At 46.0% G+C, this 21230-nt stretch overlaps 1 protein-coding gene across 5 annotated transcripts; it reads left to right on the top strand.

The window, feature by feature from the left end:
• The first annotated feature begins 27 nt into the window (after positions 1-27).
• On the top strand, positions 28-20241 carry ZNF512 (zinc finger protein 512). 5 transcript variants are annotated; one of them, XM_064650883.1, is made up of 15 exons: positions 28-126; positions 3247-3305; positions 4609-4817; positions 6215-6304; positions 7049-7135; positions 9818-9901; positions 11121-11245; positions 11601-11687; positions 13304-13402; positions 13775-13942; positions 14559-14753; positions 15416-15517; positions 17025-17087; positions 17616-17714; positions 18169-20241. In XM_064650883.1, the coding sequence occupies exons 1-15, from the start codon at positions 103-105 to the stop codon at positions 18484-18486; spliced, it is 1809 nt and encodes a 602-aa protein (XP_064506953.1). In that variant the 5' UTR covers positions 28-102; the 3' UTR covers positions 18487-20241. The 5 variants fall into 5 exon arrangements, with proteins under 5 accessions (XP_064506953.1, XP_064506952.1, XP_064506956.1 ...); XM_064650882.1 differs by having other exon boundaries at positions 9815-9901; XM_064650884.1 differs by lacking the exon at positions 28-126 and adding an exon at positions 1802-2857 and having other exon boundaries at positions 9815-9901.
• Positions 20242-21230: the final 989 nt, after the last annotated feature.

Raw genomic sequence — 21230 nt, 5'->3', positions numbered from 1 at the left:
TGCGGAGGCGCTCGGGGCGGCCGCGCCGCCGGGGCCTGCCGGAAGCGGCGAGCGGGACCGCGCGGGCGGGCGCGGCGCTGACGTGGCGGCGGCACCGGCATCATGCGGGGCGGCGGCGGCGGCTCGGTGAGTGCCCGCGGTTCTCCCGCCGGTCGCCCCGGGGAGCGCGGCCGGGCGGCGGGCCAGGGGCTGCCGCGAGGTGGGCTGCGCCGTCGGGATGGCGGGAGCGGCCCGGCGCCCCCGGGGGTCTCGCTGGGCCTGACTCTGGAAGGAGAGCGGCCCGGCCCGGCGCGGGGAGCAGCCCCGCTCTGTTCGCGGACGAGCGGGACCCGCTCCGGCTGCCGGGGGGCGGCGGCGGCAGCGGCCACTTTCCGCCCTAAGGCCGGGCCGCCCCTGACTCTGCTCGGCTCAGGCCTGGCATGGACCGCAGCTGGGCACTGCTGACGCCTTGCGCTGGGGCCCGAAGGCCTTCGCTGCGGGACAGCGGAGTTCATGGAGCGTGCGGGTGGCAACGGGAACGTGGCGCTGGACACTGAGCCCCCCCGCGCGTCCCGGGGACACTCGGGGCCCGCAGGACGCCCGGCGCTCCCACTGGCACCTCAGGACCCGCAGTTCCTGTGTCAGAATCCTCCCGTCGGGCAGTTCCTGCGTTGGGCTTAAGCCCCGTGTGCCTGGGCTGGGTGCTGGGGAGCAGCCCGTCTCCAGCAGCAGCCGTGTTCCAGCGCACCCGAAGGGCCTACAGCCCAGAGGCAGGCCGAGATCGCCCTTCTCCATCTTTCAGTCTCGGAGCCGCTGTTTCTCTTCCTTACCTGTGCAAGGGAGGTGGCTTTTTTGTTTTCCTTATGTCCAGCCCTTGGGCATTCCTGCATACATTAGGTCTCCTCTTTAAGTGGGAAGTACACTGTATAAATGAAAAAGCATTCAGAACTGAACTTAAACACCACTTTCTATAGGTGTTTCCTTCGGGGTTGCTGCTATCAACATCTCAGAAAGGAATGTCTGACAGATCGTCTGCACTCTCCTTTTTTATTGCAGATCCTTTGCTGCCACCAAAGTTCTGTGTACTAATCTTCACTTTTATGCAAATTTTTTTAGTTCTAAAAACCCCATGAATCTTAAAACATGTGCAACATTTGTCGGTCATTTTGGTTCTTCTAATGGTAGAATAGGTCAGCTAATTTCAGCAGACTGTCTGCCTGTTTCTTCATTTTTATTGTTGTAACTTCATAGCCTTGACTTTTTCTGGCTGCTCCTCAGTGAGGTTTCTCCACATTTCTCATTTCCTTAACATGTCCATGAGGAGCGTCTGGGGCTGGAGGCCCAAGGAGAGTCTGATGCTACACAGACAGTTTTAAGAATTCCTCTAAATGTTTGTGTCAGTGCGCGCTACTGAATTTGCTCACTGATGGTTGGAGTGTCTCTTACAGTTGATCACATGCATCACATTTTTCTATAAAGAAGACATGTAATTTAGCAATATTTTTTTCTTTTTTTTTCCTTCTTTTATTTTTTTCTTCCAGTTTCTTAGCCAGTTCATGTACATGGCAAAATACTACCTCTGTTCACTAAATTGCAGTTTGGGTTTTCATATGCTTCCATTGGGCAATGATTTTTGTTTTTTTAGTCTGTATAACCAAGATTTTTGTCCTGGGTTTCCGAATCAAGAATGACATTGAGTCATTATTAGCATTTGGAAGAAGGTGATGATTAAATACAAAGGGTAACAGTGAATGGGGTGACATCAGACTGACAACCTGTCACTGTTCTAAATTTAAAAATAAATAAAAAAAAACCAAACTGGGAGTTGCTGTTGACTCCCTTGAAGGCAGGAAGGCCCCACAGAGAGACCTCTACAAATTAGAGGGCTTGGCAATCACCAACTCTATGAAGTTCAACAAGGGGGAGTGCCGGATTGTGCCCCTGGGATGGGGCAACTCCGGATGTACAGACAGCCTGGGAATGAGATGCTGGAAAGCAGTGCTGGCAAAGGGCCCTGGAGGTCCTGGTGGGTGGCCAGTTGGGCATCAGGCCCAGCATCACCAGCAGGGTCAGGGAGGGGATTGTCCCACTCTGCTCTGACCTGGGGCGGCCTCACCTGCAGTGTTGGGGCAGTTTTGGGCACCACGATATAATAAAGATATTAAGCCCTTAGAGAGCATCCAAAGGAGGCAGCAAAGATGGAGAAGAGCCTGGAGGGGAAGCCGTGTGAGCAGTGGCATCGTGTGTTCAGCTGGAGAAAAGGAGATTGAGGGGAGACCTCATTGCAGTTACAACTTCCTTGGGAGGGGCAGGCACTGAGCTCTGCTCTGTGGGGACCAGGGACAGAACTCCAGGGAATGGTTGGAGCTGTTCCAGGAAGGTTTAGGTTGGATATTAGAAAAAGGTTCTTCACCCAGAGGGTGGTTGGGCACTGGAACAGGCTCCCCAGGACAGTGGGCACAGCACCAAGGCTGTCAGAGTTCAAGAGGCATTTGGAAAATACTCTCGGGCACATGGTGTGACTCTTGGGGAATGTCCTGTGCAGGGCCAGGAGTTAGACTCGATGATCCTTGTGGGTCCCTTCCAACTCGGCATGTTCTGGGATTCTGTAAAATGATTGTCCACGCACTAGGAGCAACATATAGCAAATAAGTTGTTCATACTGAATTGGGAATGTACATTTAGAGAGGACTGTTAAATTACATGTTTTAATAGGAGCATAACAAGTGGTAAGTGACAAAAAAAATCTTTGTTAAATAAGAAGGAGTCTGTGATGTGGATAAAGTGAACATCTGGACAGCTGATGGAGTATGGCAAAGTGAGATTAATGAAAAGAGCATGAAAGAGACTAGAGACAACATTCTCGGCAACATCCATGGTAAATACAAGAATTAATTAAGGAAAAAATAAGCACTATGTAAGAACTAACAAGTTAGGATCTAAAATGTATGTCACTGTGTGATAAAGTCTAAGCAGAAAGTATGTATGGCTGAATGTACTGGAGACAACACTCCACCATTTCCCATTGCAAGAGGAAGAATTGGCTTTCATATCAGGAGGGTGGAGGGGCCCATCCCTCTTTTGATTCCAGTTCTCATTCAGCTGGAACTGGAAATGGTAAGCACTTCCACAGTTGTGGAAAACTGTTTTCCTTTTCAAAGGGTGGTGTATACACATCTGTGATGTGCAGGGGTTTGTCTTTGACTGGAAAGTGAAACGTGCTGAAAGAAGATGATGATGTTCATGTGAATTGTTCTGTTTTGTTAGCACACCAGGACTGGACATCACAGACAGCAGAAGGTCAAGAAGTCCTTGGAAAATAAAAAGTATGTGAATGTTTCTTGTCTAGTTTGACTGAGGGTAAGAAAAAAGCTGAGAGATTCTTATCGAAAAACTGTATGTGGTCTTTATATAATATTGTGAATGTTAAGACTTGCAGCAGTTTTAGTTTGTGTGATAAGAGTCTCTACTGACTGCTTATTGGTTTGTGGGAAAAGTGCTTCTCTGACACTTCAATGTGGTTTTTTAAAAAGTTTTTTAAAGGGTTTTAACACTGAAGATAAATATTTTAAGTCCAAGACCACATGGTCTTCCAAAATCTATGTATTTTGGGTGTGATTGTAACTGAAAGGCTTTAATTTGAGAATTCCTCTTCCCATGCTTCTGCATTATCTCCTTAAATATAGTATATATTGATCTGACCTGGTACTGTCAGTGTCCCCCACTTATTAATTCCTGAATTGATGGGTTAAAAGGTGAGCTCCATAGCTCAGGGTGTGGGAGAGTGTTTATGGAATGGCTGCTACAGTCATCACTCAAGTGATCTACTTATTTCAGTTTGTGAATTGTAGTAGCAAAGTGTTTCTGTTCTCTGGTTTTTTTCATCTTTACATTAATGGTATTTGCCCAGAGAATAGATAGTCTGTGTTTCTTTGACACCCATCAGTTTGCTGTTATGTACAGGAGTATAAATGTCCAGGCATGTCAAGCCTGAGAGAAAGATTTGAGAACAGTGAAACAAAGTTCTGTTTGATATCTAGGAAAAAAATTCAGTGCCACCGATTAATCTGAATTAGTCTTAATGTAGTTTGATTTGTGGAATATACTAGAAGGTTGTCTTCATTGTGGAGAGCCTCGCTAGTTAAAATTCTTACTAGCATTAAGGCTTTTAATTGTGTAGTGCCAGCCTTGACTCTGGGAATAGAGACTGAAGGAGCTCTTGCCCTTTGTGAGATGGAAGATGTCTCTTTTGTAATGATGGGCTGCAGAAAAATTCTTGTATTCTACATTGGTTGCTTAAAGATAAATGCATATTTTTAAGTTGAGATTCACTTATGCCTGCTTCTAAAGTTGAAGGTTTGAAGTAGGAATATTTTTCTGCTCCTCTTGAGAGCTTACTAATGACATTATCTAAAAGATGTACTGAAAAATAACAGCGAAGATGGTTTATCTTGATGGCATTTTTCAGTTCCCAAAACACAGGAGATTTACTGAACTATGGGATGAATTTTTAGAATACTTGGGAAGATGAAAGGGGTGTTGTCTGTCAAGTTATTCTGATTGTGTGTATATATATCCATATACAGATGTGCGTCCATATACATAGGATTTCAACTTGATGTTTTCCAGGTCTAAGCAACTTGAGGAGGTGGAAGCTACTGTTCTAGGAGTGAATAGTAACTATGATGACACAGTGAGCAACATTTCTTCTGCCTCACCGAAGGGCCCAGTGAACGGGAGCACAGAGTCCAGAAGCAAGCGGACCATTCGCAGACCTGCTTACTGGCTGGAAATGAGAGGAGTGAAAAACAGTGGTAACAAATCTCCAGAAAAAAAAGGTACCTACTGCTGTTGGTTCAATGCAAAATGTTCTTCTCTCTTGTTCTTTTGTGAGAGATTAGTTTGCTTCTGAAAGATATGCTGCAGTTCAACCATAAATTACAAGTTTCCTAGTGCTGCTCATGTATTAGAAGAAATAAACTTCTTCCACTGCAGAAATATGGGTACAATTCTCTGACATTACACAGTTCCTTTTGAGTGACTTGTCTATTAAAACTGATGATTCTGTGGCTGAACTCGATTTTATCTGTAGAAGAGATAGGTAGAAGAGTTATGCCAATCATATCAGAAAATGCTTTGAGAGCTTTGAAAATAGAACCATCAACACTGAAGATGGGCAAAGGGGACCATTCAGCAATATTTGGGATTAGACACAGCTTTTGTGTTTGATAGGTTATTATTTTTTAAGGGTGTCTTTATTTCTTTTATTTTCTTACTTCTGTCATTTATGATTTTCTGACTGGGAGTTGGGTCTTAAGTTGTTATAGGAACATTCAGATTTCCTGGCCTAAGAGCTGTTTTTCAAATTTACTGTATGGCAGAGAGCAAAAACTACAATCTGCTTTATTGTAGTTCTTCTTATCTCTAAGTCAGAATCTGTATTCCATCCTGTTGTGGGGAGAGGCAAATCCAGTAGCTTGATAGAAACAAGATTGCTGCAGCTCCACACCCCCAGGTCCAGCTGGTGGCAAGAGCGCGCGTGTATTCCTGTAGGAATAAACGCAGGCATAAAACACACATACACAGCAGCCACACAGATCAGCACTCACACAAACAGCACCAACAGCCTCCATCCTGTTCCCTCTCTGGCTGATCAGGATGAAGGTGTGTCAGTGAGAGAAAAGAAGCATATAAAAAGGTACATATAAAAGCAATACATGTATATGCATGTATGTTTGTGCGTGCACACATGTGCAATGTGGATCTCTCCTGCAGCTGGACTTAAACACTTAGTCTACTCAGTACCTGGCCTTTGGATCCCAGTATCCTCAGTTGCTGCTACATGGAGGTACTAGCCCCTGAAGCCCGCAGAGCCGTGCCAGGGGTGGGTGCAGACCTTACAGACAGACTCACACTCACAGAGTGCAGGTGAGGTTTTTATGACATAACCTGGCACCTTCTGGGTCTCATCCCAAGGAGGATTCTTTTCCCAGGCCATGCTGTGGCACTGCTTCTTCCATACCTTCTGTGTCAGAGAATTGCAGGCTGTGGAGTGCCTAAATGTTGCTGAGTTAGAAGACTAACTCACTAGTTAGAGTCTAACTCACTGGTGTCCAGGTGCCTTACAAGAACTACTCTTTTTTTTGATTAAGTATTGAATCCAAGGGTAAGATGGGGCAGCGTAGACTCAAAGACTGAATACCGAGAGTGAAGTGTTTCTGTTCTTACTTATCAGGAGAAGTACTGCTGAAAGGCAAGAGGAAATCTGAGCAAGGGGAAGGTGAAGATGTTGAAGACTGTCCCAAGAAGAAGCAAAAAATTTGGGGTAATACAAATAACTTGTAATTCCTAACTACAAGCCTCCAGGTACTTCAGACTTCTCTGCCCAAATGTCATCTTCTACAGTCTTCAAACTTTATTTTGGATTCTGGATATTTTGTTGTAGGAGACTGTTGACTAGTGTCTGCCTTATGGTGGGAGATGATTGTTGTAATTTCAGTCTGTCTTAGAAGTCCAACAAAGGGAGGGAGGAAAGAAAATAGGGGAAGCGTAGGCTAGTCTGCATGGTTTCAGTTTCCCAAAAGATTATAGACTAAATAATCAGACAGATTACTTGTAAACATCTGGAGATTAGTGAGTAGATGATAACAGCAATATGGGTTTGTTAAGAAATCAAACACAAACACTTTTCTTTTGCCACAGAGACGGAGGGGAGAAATGCTTGATATCGTAGGCCTTTCATTCCTTCAGAAGGTTTGTCCATCAGTAGTTAGGTGCAAAAGGAGATGTACAAGTGGTGAAAGTAGGAGCAGGTGACACAGAAGAAGTGTACATTTGCTTTCTGGTCTTGCACAGATGAGGTTAGGAAAGCCAAGGCCAACCTGTATTTGAATCTTGGAAGGCATGTGAAAGGCAACAGGAAAGGATTCTACAAGAACATAAACAGCAAAGGGAAGACTAGGGGAAGCATGAGTGTGCTGCTCACCGGAGCAGGAGAGCTGGTGACAAAGGACATGGAAAAGGCTGAGGTACTCAATTCTTCCTGTGCCTCAATCTTTATCTGTTACAGGAATCCTTCAGGAATCCCAAGAGCCTGAGACCAGACAGAGGGAAAGTCTGGAACAAGGAAACCTTACACTCAGTGAAGGAGGACGAGGTTAGAGCACTTAAACTGGATTTATCAAATCATTTGCCAGCAGCCCTGGTTAAGGGGGAAGGTCCTAGAGGACTGGAGGTTAGCCAGTGTGACACCCATCTGCAGGAAGGGTTGGAAGGAGGATCCAGGGAACTACGGGACTGTTGCTCTGAACTTAGTGTCAGGGAAGGTCATGGAGCAGATTATCATGAGTACCATTATGTGGCACATCTGGGACAACCTGGTGATCAGGCCCAGACAGCATGGGTTTAGGAAAGGCAGGTCCTGCTTGACTAACCTGATGTGACAAGATGATGCATTTCATAGGTGAGGGAAATACTGTGGAAGTTATTTACCTGGACTTTAGTAAAGCCTTTGACACCATTTCCCACATCATTCTTCTGGAGAAACTGGCTGCTCATGGCTTGGACAGGGGTGCTCTTTGCTGGGTAGAAAGCTGGCTGGCTGGCCGGGCCAGAGAGTGGTGGGGAATGGAGTGACATCCAGCTGGGGCTGGTCACCAGTGGTGTTCCTAGGGCTCAAGATTGGGCCATTGTGGTTTGGTATCTTTACTGATGATCTGGACAAGGGGATTGAATGCACTTTCAGTGAGTTTACAGATAACACCAAGAGGGCTCTGTAGAGGGATCTGGACAGACTGGATCAACGGGCTGAGACCAACGGTGTGAGATTCAACAAGGCAAAGTGCTGGGTCCTGCCCTTGGGTCACCAAGGTCTGCCCCAAACCCTGTGCAGCACTACAGGTTTGAGGCAGAGTGGCTGGAAAGCTGGAAAAGGACCTGGAGGTATTGGTCAACAGTGACTCAACATGATCCCAGCTGTGCCCAGTGGGGCAGGAGGCCAGTGGCCCCTGGGCTGTCCCAGCACTGCTGTGGCAGCAGGGCCAGGGCAGTGCCCTCTCTGTGCTGGCACTGCTGGGGCACCTCCAGTGCTGGTGCAGGTCTGGGCCCCTCACACAAGAGACACATTGAAGGGCTAGAGCATGTCCAGGGAAGGGAACAGAGTTGGGAAGGGGCTGGAGCAGCAGGAGGGGCTGAGGGAGCTGGGGGGGCTCAGCCTGGAGAAAAGGAGGCTCAGGGGGGACCTTCTGGCTCTGCAACCCCATGACAGGAGGGGGGAGCTGGGGGATCAGGCTCTGCTCCCAGGGAACAAGGGGCAGGAGGACAGGGAATGGCCTCAAGTTGTACCAGGCTTAGATGTGATATTGGGAACAGTTTTTTCCCCAAAAGGGCTGTCCAGCCCTGGCACAGCTGCCCAGGGCAGTGGAGTCCTCATCCTTGGAGGGACTTAAAAGCCATGCGGATGTGGCACCTGGGGACATGGATTAGTGGTGGCCTTGGCAGTGCTGGGGAATGGTGGTCTTAAAGGGCTTTTCCAACCTAAACAATTTATGATTCTAAGTTCCATGGGGCCTGACAGGTTGCACTGAGTGCTGAGAGCTGGCTGATGCCGTCGTGAGGCCACTCTTGGCTGTCTTTGAAAGGTCGTGGCGACCGGGAGAGGTTCCTGAAGACTGGAAGAGTCTTCAAGGAAGTCTTCACTTGTATCTTCAAGGACAGAAAGAAGGAAGATCTGGGGAACTACAGGCCAGTCAACTTCACCTCAGTGATGGAGAGATACATCCTGGAAAGCATTTCCAAACACATGAAGAACAAGATGGGGATTTGGAATAGTCAACATGGATTCATGCTGGGAAAATCCTGTTTAATCAACCTGATAGCCTTCTACAATGAGGTCACTGGCTTAGTGAAATAGGAATATAGAATGATGGTTCACAGTCTGTCCCTAGATTCAGTTCTAACTATTGATTTTGTCGCCAAGGACTTGGAACTATATAGGCAGCACAAAGCTGAAAGAGGTGGTAAGTGTATCAGAGAAAAGACTGAAAGTGAAAGTGGTCTTGAGGTTAGAGAAACAATTTAAAAATAGAACAGAGAACAATGTATAAAATTAAAAATTCTGTAGTTTGGGAAGAAATGCTATCAGAGCTGTAAACCAAAGAACAACCTCCCAGGAGTCAGTGTTCAGAAGAGGATTCAAGATTTATAACAGATCAAAAGCTGAATAGGGACCAGCAGTGTCATACTTGTTTTTAAAAAGGCAGATGTTAGATTGAGAACTTTGAGAGGAATGTAGGGTTCTCAGACATGTGAAGTAATTCTCTTGCTCTACTGCAGGGTCACACGTGGAGTGCTGTTTCCAGCAGCAGGCACTTCAGTTCAGGAAATGTGTGGTCCAACTGAAGAGGTCAGGGAGATGAGAGCAAAAAGCATAACCCATGAGAAAATGCTGAAACAATAAAAGTCATTTAGTCTGAAGAAGATAGGAATGAGTAGAGAAATGGGACTTTCCATTTGGTTGTCATTAGATGGGCTCAGCCAAACTGTGCACAGAGGATGTTTCAGTGTGAAGAGTTCCCATTTCCTGAGCTTTGTGTATGAAAAACCATACACCTACAAATATCTGGGTGGGACTAATGTCTGCCACTGTAAATAGCCATGGATTTTGAAGGGGAGTAGGAAACATAATCTTGAAATTCCTTTAAAAAGAAATCGAACATTTCTGAATGAGTAACTTTGAGACAGCAGGCTAAATAACAGCCTTCTAGCAAAAAGATATGTGTTTTTGTAACAAAGCTGGCAGAACTAAGTCTTCTGGTCTGTCTTGTTTGTGTTATAGCAGGAAAAAACCGGCCAGCTGGAACAAAACAAAACTCCAAAAGGAAAGGCCACTGTGTTCAGAAAGAGACAGAAACCTATGGCACAGGTAAGAAGAAGAGGCAGTTGCTCAGAATTGTTTATAAAGCAGCTAAAAGATAAATGTGATTCTAGGATTTGTATCTGAGCAACAGCTTATGTTTCTGGTGTTTCCATTTGGTTCTTTGCTTTACTGTTGACAAGGAAGAGCTGGCTGCTGTCCTTTTGGCACCATGTCAGTACTGCAGAGCAGGACTGGAGGGACTGCACACTGCCTAAGTGTAGTTCCACGTGCTTTTGCCACTGCATAATGGAACAGTGAAGGGGGAATCACTTTTTGAACTGAAGAAAAGCCTGTTAAAACAGTTGCATTTAAAAACTCATAAAAATATTTATATTTTTTACTCAGCAGAATGTTTGCAGGAAAAACTATGTAGCTGTTGCTGTCAGATCACCTTTTCTGGGAACCAGAGACTCAAGCAGTCTGTCCTAGAAAAATAAAACTAGCCTTGACTCAGTGAGTGGAATCACTCGGTATTTGTAGTTCACAGCACTCATTAAACACTGCAGTTTTCTGCCAAGTGCTGTTTGATTCACAAACTTTTCCTCCAGCCACCTGGGGAGAAACAGCCTTGGGCTGTTATTACTGGGAAAAGAGGAAAGCCTTTGGATCTTGTAATGGTAAGAATTCAGGCAGATGGTGCTAAAACACTTTCTTCCCAGAACCAATTTCAGTAATTTATAATCCTTGTGGATTATATGCCAAACTTTTGCTTGGCATTTTGCAAAGAGGCCAGGAACTGGAAACCATGTCACACAGAGTGCTTTTCTGTGGCTGTTGACCTGGTGGTGCAGCTAAGCATTCATAGAGTTATAAAGATCCAGTTGGTAGAGAAAAACCATAGACTTTGCCTGAGACTGTTCAGTCACATCTGTGACTGCTTTTACTGGGAAAACTCTTTTGCCAAAAGACAAGTTTACTCAGCATGCTGAAGTAATTGTGTAACAGAAATGAACAAAGGAAAAATCTCTACCAGACAAGTGGAAGAACACTCCTAACAAGGGACTGGTAGGATTAAAGAGTTTTGTAAAATGCTCTTCTAGAAGGAGTGATGTGTGCCTTGTCACATGACATACTTAAAGCTGCAGATGAGCTACACCTATTGAAGTGTAGCTGGACATGAGTTTGGTAGCATGTGACCTGTTTCTTTCTAGAGTTCATTGTGCACATTGAAGAAAAAAAAAGATTTTGTGTTAGCAATTACATTCCAAACGTTGTGTTTTGACAGGTAGCATAGAAGAGCAGTGGTCTTTGGAGATTCAGGCCAAAGGCCGAGTTACCTGTCCCACATGCCGGGCTGTGGTGAGAAAGACTGTAGAAGGACTGAAGAAACATATGGCAAACTGCAGGCAGGTAAGAACACCAGAGATGAGCAATTGTTTCTTTACTTCTCTTTATCTTGCCAATAAAAATGCCTGCACGCTGTTTTGTGTTGGATTTAAAACCAGTTTCATCATCATCATCATGTCCCTAAGCAAGAGTCCTTTATACATCTGTAAGAGGCTGTGCTTGGTGCTTCTTGCCCAGCCTTTTGCTGGAGGTTTGGGGTAGTGACCAAAGGTGTAGCTATTTCATTGTTCCACTAAATTTTAGACTCTGTAAAATCTGTTCTTAGAGGTCCAAACCAAATGTTATGCTCTCCTTCTCTCTTTCCCCAAAGTTTCCCACTGCTTTCATTAATTAACACTGTGTCCTTGTTTATTTGTAGGAAATGTTCACGTGTCATCAGTGTGGGAAGCAGCTGAAGTCTTCAGCAGGGATGAAATACCATGTCATGGCAGACCATAACAATCAGGTAACACAACTGCTGTGCATCTAAAACTCCTACAGGAAGAACAGGCTTTTGTTCCTTCCCTGGCACACACAGAAACAGAACATGGGGTGGTTTTTTTCAAATGTTGTAGCTATTCAAATCTCGTCTGCCTATTATTTTTCCTGTGAGACTTGACATCTGAAAAACAGTAAAGTAGGGATGCCACATCGTCAAAAGAGGGGATGAATTTCTGTTTCGGCTGATAATAAGTCATGCATAAAAGGCATTCTCAGTCAGAAAGGAAAAGATTGCTCCTTAGGCTGCAATTTTCAGTCCTTTGCTAGAAAGCAGGAGGTTGTTTTTTTACATCCGGAGCAGACTAGATTTGAGTTCTTTACGACTTCAAAGTTAGAAAAGCAGAACCAGAAATTAATTCTTGTCTCTCTTTACTGTAAAAATACCAATGCTACAATCTGCTTTTCATCTTTGCTGTTACTTTAAAGAAGGCAGTGTCTCCTGTGAAACAGTCGTTTGGAAGTTTGGGTAAGGTTCAGAAAATTCACAACTGTAATTTTTTACACAATTCCCATTTACACAATGCAGTTTCTGAACCTACAGCTGTATTAGTAAATGGTACAGACCAGGGATCATATTCAGCACCTGAGGATTAGGTCTGTCACTCAGTTCTAACTTTCTATTCAGTCTAAGTGTAATATTGGGTAGTGTAGGAAATAATATACAATAACCATCAGAGAGAGAATAAAGAGCTTGAGCTGTAGTTTAGCACAGATAAATAAGTGTTACAAGCAGGCTTTAGTCAGGCTAAGTGGAAACACTAGGACCAGTAAATGTTAAAGATGCATGATTTTCTGTCAGTTTACTCCTTTTAAAGATAATCCAGGTTTGGTTTAACCCCAGCCAGCAGCCAAGCCCCACACAGCCTCAAGCTCATTCCCCCACCCACAGAATGGGGAAGGGAATTAAAGAGTAGAAGTGACAAAACTCATGGGTTGAGATAAAGACAGTTCAATTGGTAAAGCAAAAGCCATGCACACAAGCAAAGCAAACCAGGGAATTCATCCCCTGCTAGCCACAGGCACACAGGTGTTCAGCCACCTCCAGGACCACAGGGCTCCATCACGCATCATAACGGCTTGGGACAACCAAGGGCATCGCTTCGAACGCTGCTCCCCTTCCTCTTCCTTCCCCCACTTTTATATGCTGGGCATCATACAATGGGGTCTGGAATATCCCTGTGGCCAGCTGGGGGCAGCTGTCCCAGCTGTGTCCCCTCCCCTGCTTATGCACCCCCAGGCCACTCACTGGCAGGGAGGTATGAGAAGCAGAAAAGACCTTGATGCTGTGCAAGTGCTGCTCATCACTGACAAAACCATTTCTACACTATCAGCCCTGTTCTCAGCACAGATCTGAAACACAGCCCCATACCAGATGCTGCAAAGAATACTCCAGCCCAAACCAGCACAGATATGGGAAGTGATTGTTATAATAAATGCACATCCATAAAATCATAAGTTGCAGACATTTAATTATTTTAGAAGCTTTCCTTCAGTAGAGTGTTTAGTAGTGAATTCCCTATGACAAGAACTGTAAATGCTGAGTATCATGTGTTTTCCATTCATCTTTCTGCTGTGCTTTAGCCAGTTGTGAAGGAGGGAGAGGAAGTGGACGAGCAGCTTGAGCGAGACCGTCTTCGGAAGGTTTTGAAGTGTATGGGAAAACTGAAGTGTACAAGGGAGGTAAGCTGCATTGTGCAAAGTGTGAATTAAACAGCAGTGGAGGCATGAGCATAGAACAGGAGAGTGCTGTTGGGTATGCTTTGGTGCTGGCCAAAGCAAGGTTTGTTTCAAGATCGTATCTATGCTTTTAAGACAGAGTTACATAGAATCATAGAATGGTTTGGATTAAAAGAGACCTTCAATGGTCATTTCAATGCCAATTCTTTGTTGCAGATTTTGTCTATCTGAATAGACTAACATTAACGTTTTCTACCTGCTTGTCTCTGTGTCAGGAAAAGTGGTAGTACTTTGGTCAGCAGACTGTGTATACACTGGTCTCATGATCACTTGGAGAACGGTTTTCTTCCATGTGTATTTCTTCTGTGTTGACAGGGCTGCACAGGCAGCTTCACCAGCATAATGGGATACCTGTATCATGTTAAAAAATGTGGGAAGGCTGCTTCTGAGCTGGAGAAAATGGCTATGAAGTGCCATCACTGTGGAAAAGCATACAGATCAAAGGCAGGACTGGTCTACCACCTCCGCTCCAAGCACGGGCCGGTGAGTGCACCTGCCCTGGTTCTCAGGGGGCTGTGGGAGGACCTCAACCTCTCAGACTTGAGACACACGGAAGCTTTTGTCTGCTACTTTGGTGGGTAGTTACAGATCACAAATCTTTGTGTTTTCCTGTCTCTCTGGAGTAGTCCTTGATACTTTCCTTCTAGCAGCAACTGTTTCTTTTCTTTGACTAGGATGAAGCTTTTAATAGTAAATTGGCATCACAGCACCTGACTTTTGCTCTGTGGAAGAGTGATACTAACATAACTTGTGAGATGCTTTTCTTTGCTCTTAAAAGACCCACCGTTGGAGCAGAACAGGCAGCGCTGCAAGGGTTTTACAGTTGTCTGCAAGGGTTTTACAGTGAATGATGAGATACCTTTCAAGACCAGTGACTACATGAAACTTTCTGCTTGAGCCTCACTTCTGTGACCCCCTTGAGCAGATCTGGGGGTCTGTCTCACTAGTGGGATGCACTTCTGTCCTATGTCTGTGACAGTGAACCACAGCTGCTGCAGCATTTTTATGAGGAATTTGTCAGAATATTTATTCCCAGTATTTAGTGTAACTGAAATAGGAACTAGTGAAGGAGGCTCACCTTTTTTGGCCTTCATTGCAGGTCACTTTCCTCCATGAGGAGAGAAGAACAGGGAACCTGATAGAAATGAAACAGGAACAAAACAACACAGGCAGAGTTCAGAGGAGATCTGCAAAGGTGGCAATCTACTATCTCCATGAACTGGCTGGAGAAGAGCTGGCCAAAGAGTGGCCCAAAAGAAAAGTTCTGCAGGACTTGATTCCAGATGACCGGAAGGTACAAGGCCTTAAAAATGCTTTATAGATTTGAGTTTTTACCTTCATGTCAGATGAGTCTTGTAATGGCTCCTGCCCAGTGTTTAGTGGCCCATGGAGAGCAGTACATGTTGTGGGAGGGATTTGGGTTTGCTCTCTTTCATCTTAGATTACAGTACTGCTGCAGCAGCAATTGCAGTGGTGGGTTTTGTCCAGGCAGGCTGTAATGACTGTAAAGTCCTATTGCTGGAATTTTCAGTGGACACAAGGAACATGGGCAGTTATGGGCATGATGTTGCTCATAAGTCATAGGCTGCACATCCCTCCAGCCACACTGTGATATTTCCGTGTTTCAGGCTTCGGAATTTCCAGGATCATCTTTTAGACTGTAAAGGAAACCTAAGGGAAAATGATGCTTTATGATTTCGGTGGGATAAGTACATTTAGAGGAATTGTTGTAGTCAAGGCTATGGGAAGTTTCAGATTCTGGTATTGGGAGGGTTTTCCAGTTTCAGTTATGTTTCTAGGCAATCAGTGAGACAGGAAAACATTGGTTATTGTGATTTTGGCTGCTAGAGTAGAAGAAATAGCACTTCTGTCTCACAGTCTGGAAGAGAAAGAGGCATAGCTGGCAGTCTGTGTAACCAGCACTGCTTCCAGCTCTCAATTCCATCTCTATCTCAGCTGAAATACACTCGTCCTGGACTGCCCACGTTTAGTCAAGATGTGCTGTGCAAATGGAAAGCAGAGATAAAGATGTACCGAAGAGTCCACTGCCCAAATCAGGTAATCCTTAAATGTTTCTGAAGCCTCAAAGGGGACAGATTTCAGGTCTCTATGAGCCAACAGGCTTTCCACAACCTTGAAACTGCAGTTTGTCTCTGTGAGAGACAAATCCTGCCTCGTCTCAATATGATTGTTTAGTATAATCAAGACACTTGGGGATGTCAGGGCATGCTCCTTTTGCCCTTTCTATCCAAATACCCTAGTAATGATCCTTTGGGAATGTGTGTGTTCACTTCAGAGCCAGTAACCTGGTGTCAGACTGGTACAGCTTTTGCATCCAGCTGGGAGCTGGTCCATTTGGAGGTTTGAAATGGAAAAATGACAGGCCCCTGCCTTTCTAGCTAAATCTAATTGTAGAAGGGAGGAGTAGAGGGACTTTGTCTGGCACAACACTTAAGCTTTCTTCATTCCACTAGACCAGCTCTAAGCCCCATCCAACCTGGCCTTGGACACTTCCAAGTGTCCACAGCTTCTCTGGCCAACCTGTGCCAGGGCCTCACCACCCTCACAGGGAAGAATTTCTTCCCAATATCCCATCTAACCTGCCCTCTGGCAGTGGGAAGCCATCCCCCCCATTCTCCTGACGCTCCAGACCCTTGTCAAAAGTCCCTCTCCAGCTCTCTTGGAGCCCTCTAGGCACTGGAAGTCTTAGTTTTTTACAACACCATGCAGTAATCACCAGTCAGATCCCATGAGAACAAATGGCCCAGTTGGTGGAGGTGATGGTGGATGTGACCGTGTGGTGCACGCTGTCCGAGAGCCAAAGGTCAGTGGCAGCTGCCCTCTGGGTTTGGTGTAGGGATGATGCCTTCCCCTTGCCCTACCCCATCCCCAGCACTCTCTTCCCAATTATCAGGCTTACATCCTTTCCAAGTATCAGAATTGCAGGACTATGTTGTGTATGGAGCTGTTTCCAGAGAGCAGCTGTCCTGTGTCACCAACCAGTAACCCAGTAGCTTGTCTTGCTCGTCCCTCCTGTCCCAGGGCCTGGGCTGAGGGCTGAGCACTGTCTGGTACCCTAAGACTGATGCCTGAAGCTCCCCTTGGGACAGGCCTGCAAAGCTGCCCTTGAAGTGAGACCGGCGATGTTGGGCGCTGTGCCCCTGCTCTGTGCCACTAGAGACACGAGCAGCATGGCAGAGAGTGCTTGCCCCTGTCTTGTACCTGCCCCTCTGCTTTGTTTGAAATTAATCTCTGTTGCACTTCAGGCAAAAAGCAAACTATCATTTTAATCAGGCTTTTGATAGAGAGTGAGTGTAACTGTCACAGGAGTCTATTATGTCCAAAGGTGCTCAGAAACTGGAAAAACAAATATTAAGCTTACTGAAAGCTTAACTCTTTCAATGGTCTTTTTACCGGAAGCTTTCTGGGTTTGTAGGACTCCATATCTCCCTTCCTCTACCTCTCTTAGCCCTTTTGGAATTATCTTCCAGACAATAAGACCTTGTGCAGGAAGAAGTGATTTCTTACTAGAATGTTACTGACATGCTTTTTTTTGTTGTTTCAGGGTTGTGAATCTGTGTACGGCAGTGTCTCAGGACTCAAATCTCACCTTGGCACATGTACCTTGGTTGGTAGCCTTCCTGTAACAGCCCCACTGTCCCTGTCCTTCTGATATCCCTTTGTTCAAGCTGTTGTCCTGCCATCTGCTAATCTGAGATCCTCACAAGTTCATAAAATCACAGAACTGTTTGGGTTGGAAGGGACCTTAAAGATCATCTCGTTCCAACCCCCAGTTTGAGTGCTCCCCTATGTGCTGCTGAGGCCACCGTGGCAAACACTGCTTGAGACCAGTAGGAAGCACCTTAATGGCATCCCTTACAATGAAACAGCAGTCCTACCTGCAGATGCACAGCTACAAGAGCAGTTTTTCCAGATACAGTGCTAGAGACCTTATGACATCTCACAGAGCAGTCCTATGTGGGCACAGCTGGTCAATCATGTCAGTGCTCCTGGAGCTAAAGCTTTGTCTGATATGAATCAGAGTTTCTAGTTTTTACTGGGTTCTATCTGAGCAAGATTCAAATGCAATATAGAGATGTATCAGCCTCCTGGTCAGCAATTGTTGATGGATTCTTTTGTTTTGTTTTGATGCCAGGGAGACTTTGTGGCTGGTAAATACAAGTGTCTCCTGTGTGAGAAGGAGTTCATTTCAGAGAGTGGGGTCAAGTATCACATCAACTCTGTGCATGCTGAGGTAAGGCAGGTGGAGTGGAACTTCAAACCCCAGGCTGTTGGAGGTGGGGAGAGTGTCTTGGGAAGGAAATGCTGGGGGTGTGCCCTGTTTTATTTTTTTCCTTACTTACTGTTGGGAACAGGGTCCTAGACTGGAGTGGCCTTTGGTTTGCTTAAACACAGCTGGTCTTATGTTCCGGGGAGCAGCTGCCTTGCCCCAAGCTGCTGCTGCTCAGTTCAGCTCTGCAGCATTTCCCAAGCCTTTAACCAGGCAATTGCCAAATCAAATCTGCATCCTTCAGGCAGAGTGACACTTGAGACACATCAAAGAACAGTGTTGTTAGGCAGCTGCCTTTCCAGATCTCACACTTCAGGAAAACTTGTCCCACAAGACAGCTTTATTATAAGCCCTGATAGGCTTTATTTGGTATTTCCACCACCATCAGTACCAACCTGTTGCCTTCTAAACCCTGCAGGACTGGTTTGATATGAACACAATGACCACCAAAAGCTTTGAGAAGCTAATGAAAATCCGCCAAAGGGAAGAGCAGAGGAAGCAAAGGAAGAAACGTCCCTTGACCAGGGGCAAAAAGAAGAAAGCTGGGACCCTGGCTGCCAAGAAGCTCCCCACTGCTGGAGTTGAAAAAATGAGGAAAAATAAGAGGGGTCGTCCACGGCGGGTGGACAATGAGAGCAGTGAGGAAGGGGCACTCCAAGCTGCACAGAGAGCTGAATTTCCTAAAACCAGCCGCAAGCGAGGCCGAAGCAAATCCCTAGAGGATGAGAAGGTGTAATTCTAAAGCTTTTCAATTACAAGCCCCACTTCTGTCCAGCTCATAACTCACAGCACTAATATAAGCAACTGGATGTCTTTGGGACTTGTGACTCAATTCTACTCGGTGACTTTGATATTGAAACTTTTGCCTCTGCTCAGTTGTGAGGGATTCAAACCAAAGCTGTGGTGCAGAGGCTGCCTCTTCTGGTATAGTTCCCTTGGACAGTGGCACTAGCAGTGTACCCAGTGTGATTCCTGCTCTGGTTACATCCCAGTCTCAGATTGGTCACATTATTGCTTGTTTAGTGGTTTCCAGTACAGCAGATGTCTGTTTTGTCATCTTCCTCAGATGGGTGAGATCAGGGTTCTTTTTTAGCAGTTCTCCCCATAAGGGACTGACTAGCACAATGTTTAGATCTCTTCAAGGGGGAAATCCTTTCTTGCACAGAATGCACACAAACTAAGCAGTGCTGTGCAGAATTCGAAGTCTTCGGCTTGCCCTGTCACTGTCCTGTCTGTTGTCAGCAAGGCTGCCACAAAAGAGCAGAGACCTTCCCAGTGTTTTCTGTAGCCTGTTGCACAAGGCTCTAATTCATGCACTGGTGTTTAGGCTGAGCAGCAGATGAGCACAGGTCTGCTTGGAAGGGATGGGACATGATTATTACCCTTGTCAGGAGCCCACCGTTCCCCTGGCATCTGTCTCCTGTAATGCTGGGCATTAAAGATGCATAAAGAGTCTTCTAGTGCAGTGAGGAATAATTGCTTTCCAGCCCTTTAGAGATTCACTGGCCTTTCAGAGCCCCCAGTAAGTAATATACTGAATGGCCTTTGTGTGCCCGCTGAAGGCCGCTTGTTTCAGACTGACCCGGGAAACGTACTGAAGACAGTGCACACCAGCATTAGCAGCCTGCTAGTGCTGGAACCAGCTTTCATGCAGCTGCCTTGCCAGCATGTGGTTCTTTGTTGTGCCCGTGCTTCCACAGTGTCCTTTTCTCCTGCACTGCAGATGCCACCTCCATTGTCTTACATCACCTGTTTCTTTTCAGCACCACTTCCTCTGTGCTAATGACGTATATTAGCAGTGGCTTCCCTGTGTGGAAAAGGTTAGTAGAAGAGGGATCATCATTTTAAGTCATGTGTTGGCATTAGCTCTGTATTATAAGGAATAATATCTTCCTGTGCTCCCTAAATCATAGAATCATGGAGTGTTAAGGGGTTGGAATGGACCTCAAAGATCATTTAATCTGCACCCCCCCAACATGGGCAAGGACACCTCCCACTGGACCAGGTTGCTCAAGGCCTTATCCAGCTTGGCTTTGAACACTTCCAGGGCTGGGGCATCCACAACTTCCCTGGGCAACCTGTTCCACTGTCTAAATGCAGCAGATGTCATAGAAGCTACCAAGAAGCAGCAGCACGGGCAATCCTATTCTTTTTTAAAGACTAGATTCTCCAGAATTTCTGTTATCCGAAGACCCACTGTACCAGGAAATTGCAAAATTTGCACTGTCTGACAAAGTTACTGCTGCTGAAATTCCCAGGGAAGCAGGAAGCAGGTTTGTACATGTGTGTTATTACCAGCATGATCACATTGGCCCTGATGGGGGGGAGTGCTGTACAGCCAGGGTGGTCTCTGGAACTGCCTTTGGAACCAGATGCCACTGTGCTTGCAAGTGCTGCCCTGAAAGCAGACATGTCTGGACTCTGCAGGATGTGTAAGGTCTGCAGTGAGATGGGCAAGGTCAGAAGACAACAAAATAAAATGTCACCAGAATGTGGTTTCTTGTCTGTTTGGTGTGTGGTGGTCTTGGTACCATCCCTCCCTACGCAACACACCCCACCCTGCCCACAGGTTGTGCTTCTTGTTGTGGTGCTGTTCAGTTGTCTGCACAGTTTCTCCTCAGAACTCCACACATCCATACTTTGAGCAAACATCCACTACTTTCCCACCCAGTACAATAAACCTAGGAATTAAAGGAGGTTTTTCTTAGTGGATTTCAGTCTAGAGTCCTATTTCCTGTCATTTAAAAGTTACTAACAAGACCTCTCTAGACATGGATAATTCATGACCGCCTGGATTTTGTAGTTAATTCAGTAACATATTCTCCTGCATAATGTGGCATGTGGAAGAAAATCATTCTGTGACAATCCATCCCTGTCCATCAGCATTCCAGCAGATTGCTTGCTGGATTGGCTCGGGCTGGTGCGAGGGGGTGACGTTGCTGTGCAGCACAAGCATGCTGCTTGTGAGGAGTGAGGTCTGTCCAGGAGCACCTGTGTCCTGCCAGAGGGGGGCTGAGGCAGGCACCCGGGGAGACTGTGGCCGTGATCCACTGCTCTGAGGGCAAGGGGGAAGTTAGCAGAATCCCCTCCCTCACCTGCTGCCCATGCTGCAGGAGATACAGCCCAGGATATGGGGGTTCTGGGCTGCCAGGGCATGTGGCCAGGTGGTGTCCAATTTAGTTATCCCTAGGTCCTTGTCCATCAGGCTGCTCTCTATCCATGGATTCCCCAGGTTCCTCTGGATGACATCCCTCCAGCAAATCAACTGCACCACGCAGCTTGGATGAAGACATTACACAGCATTGGTAACACAGACCCTGGAGGAAGACTGTCCACTGACCCAGCAAACTGGACCTTGCTCTTACCAAAGAGATCCAGCTCTGAGGGAGTCAGAAGTGATAAAAGAGACCAGCCAGTCACTCAATACTTGTTGCAGTGATTGATTGCACTAAAAATGCTGTGTCTGCTCATTTGAACTTG

This window comes from Pseudopipra pipra, chromosome 3 (genome assembly GCF_036250125.1).
Source record: "Pseudopipra pipra isolate bDixPip1 chromosome 3, bDixPip1.hap1, whole genome shotgun sequence".
NCBI lineage: Eukaryota > Metazoa > Chordata > Aves > Passeriformes > Pipridae > Pseudopipra > Pseudopipra pipra.
Note: the sequence above shows the minus strand (reverse complement) of the source record. Positions and strands in the feature narration are given on the sequence as shown.

Coding starts and splice junctions, on each gene's coding strand:
- ZNF512 (XM_064650882.1), top strand. CDS start 103: ATGCGGGGCGGCGGCGGCGGCTCG. Junction 6,305..7,048: donor GAAGAAGCAAAAAATTTGGG/GTAATACAAATA, acceptor TATCTGTTACAG/GAATCCTTCAGGAATCCCAA. Junction 17,715..18,168: donor TCAACTCTGTGCATGCTGAG/GTAAGGCAGGTG, acceptor TAAACCCTGCAG/GACTGGTTTGATATGAACAC.